The sequence below is a fragment of the Nanorana parkeri genome, unplaced genomic scaffold (genome assembly GCF_000935625.1).
Source record: "Nanorana parkeri isolate BGI_ZX_2015 unplaced genomic scaffold, ASM93562v1 scaffold2751, whole genome shotgun sequence".
Lineage (NCBI taxonomy): Eukaryota > Metazoa > Chordata > Amphibia > Anura > Dicroglossidae > Nanorana > Nanorana parkeri.
This window is the reverse complement of record NW_017309019.1, coordinates 6,328-7,690: the sequence shown is the minus strand read 5'-3', so window position 1 is coordinate 7,690 and position 1,363 is coordinate 6,328. Positions and strand designations below refer to the sequence as shown.

The 1,363-nt window shown below is 51.0% G+C and overlaps 1 protein-coding gene across 1 annotated transcript in view; it reads left to right on the top strand.

Moving 5' to 3' along the window:
- The window catches only part of CLPB (ClpB homolog, mitochondrial AAA ATPase chaperonin), a 74,138-nt gene extending 73,544 nt beyond the window's left edge, over positions 1 to 594 (top strand). The window contains exon 15 of the mRNA XM_018574124.1: positions 326 to 594. Coding sequence (XP_018429626.1) covers positions 326 to 571 — 246 coding nt within the window. The 3' untranslated portion in view covers positions 572 to 594. The remainder of the gene's footprint in view (positions 1 to 325) is intronic.
- Positions 595 to 1,363: the final 769 nt, after the last annotated feature.

Here is a 1,363-nt window from a genome sequence, read left to right as displayed (position 1 = left end):
GTCCCGGATAAGGAGATACCTGCTTTGCATTGTGGGATGGCAGGATGGGGCGCCTTAGCAGTGATTACATGCAGAGTGGATGTTTGTGTACCTCAGATCCTGGGGCAGAGAGCGCGCCACTCAATGATACAACAAGATCACTTTAGGGGGCAAAGTGCGGTATGCCATGGTAACCAATCAGGAGTCATGTTTCGCCGATGTGATTTCAGCACATACATCTGATTGGTTGCTGATGGTATCCGCCCTTTTTCCTAGCTCCGGAGAGCCCCTCCTTCCTCATTGTGTGCAGTGATGTCAGCCATGTAACGGTGCTCTGTCCCCTCAGGTGGAGCGTCGGGTGGTGAATCAGTTGGCGGCTGCGTATGAGCAGGACCTCCTCCCGCGGGGCTGCACGCTGAGGATAACCGTGGAAGACTCGGACAAGCATTTACTGAAGGGGCTGGAGAGGGAAGAGGATGGAGAGGAGAGGAAGCAGCCCCGCCTGCGGCTGGAGATCGCGGAACAGGGGCGCAGCGCGCGCAAGCTGGACATCATGGAGCCGCTGTCCTTGGATGACGCGTCGTTTTCCTGATCCGCCTCCTCGGGATGGAGTGAGCTTCCTAGAGGTGCTCTGTATGACTTCCCCAAAATGGAGACCATCTGGATGGTGACACCGTCAACTTTCCCCTGTGACCCCCCGCAGTGCTTTCTGTAGGATACATAGGAACATACAGCACAATCGCAGACTCTATTATCAGAGTTTTATTTAACGACAACCATTCACAACTGTGCTGACCCAACAATAGACTTTATAATAAATATTATGGGCCTGTACTATGTCTGCAGTCTCTGACCATCTCCTGTATCATGTCTGCAGTCTCTGACCATCTCCTGTACCATGTCTGCAGTCTCTGACCATCTCCTGTACTATGTCTGCAGTCTCTGACCATCTCCTGTACTATGTCTGCAGTCTCTGACCATCTCCTGTACTATGTCTGCAGTCAGACATAGTACATACTTTATATGTATACCGTCCTCTAGTGTTTTCAGGGGCCACAGTGGAGGATCCGTGACTTCATAAGGGGGTAACTACTGATCTAGTGGGTGGGACCTCAGAACCGCTGTAGGGAACACAAATATTAGTTACAGATATTGAGGGAAATATAGAAATCTTTCACAGTGTTTAATTTAGTACTATTCACCCAGGTGAGCCTTCCCCTGCATTCCCCCGTCATATTCACCCAGAAACTCTGATACAGAGACGTCAGAAGAGACTGAGCGGATAAATCTGCCGGCTGGCGTTCTCCGTGGTGCTGAAAGTGTTTTATACAGCACTAGAAGTCTGTTGGCATGATTATCCCCCTCCGACCCCCCTTCTATCCCC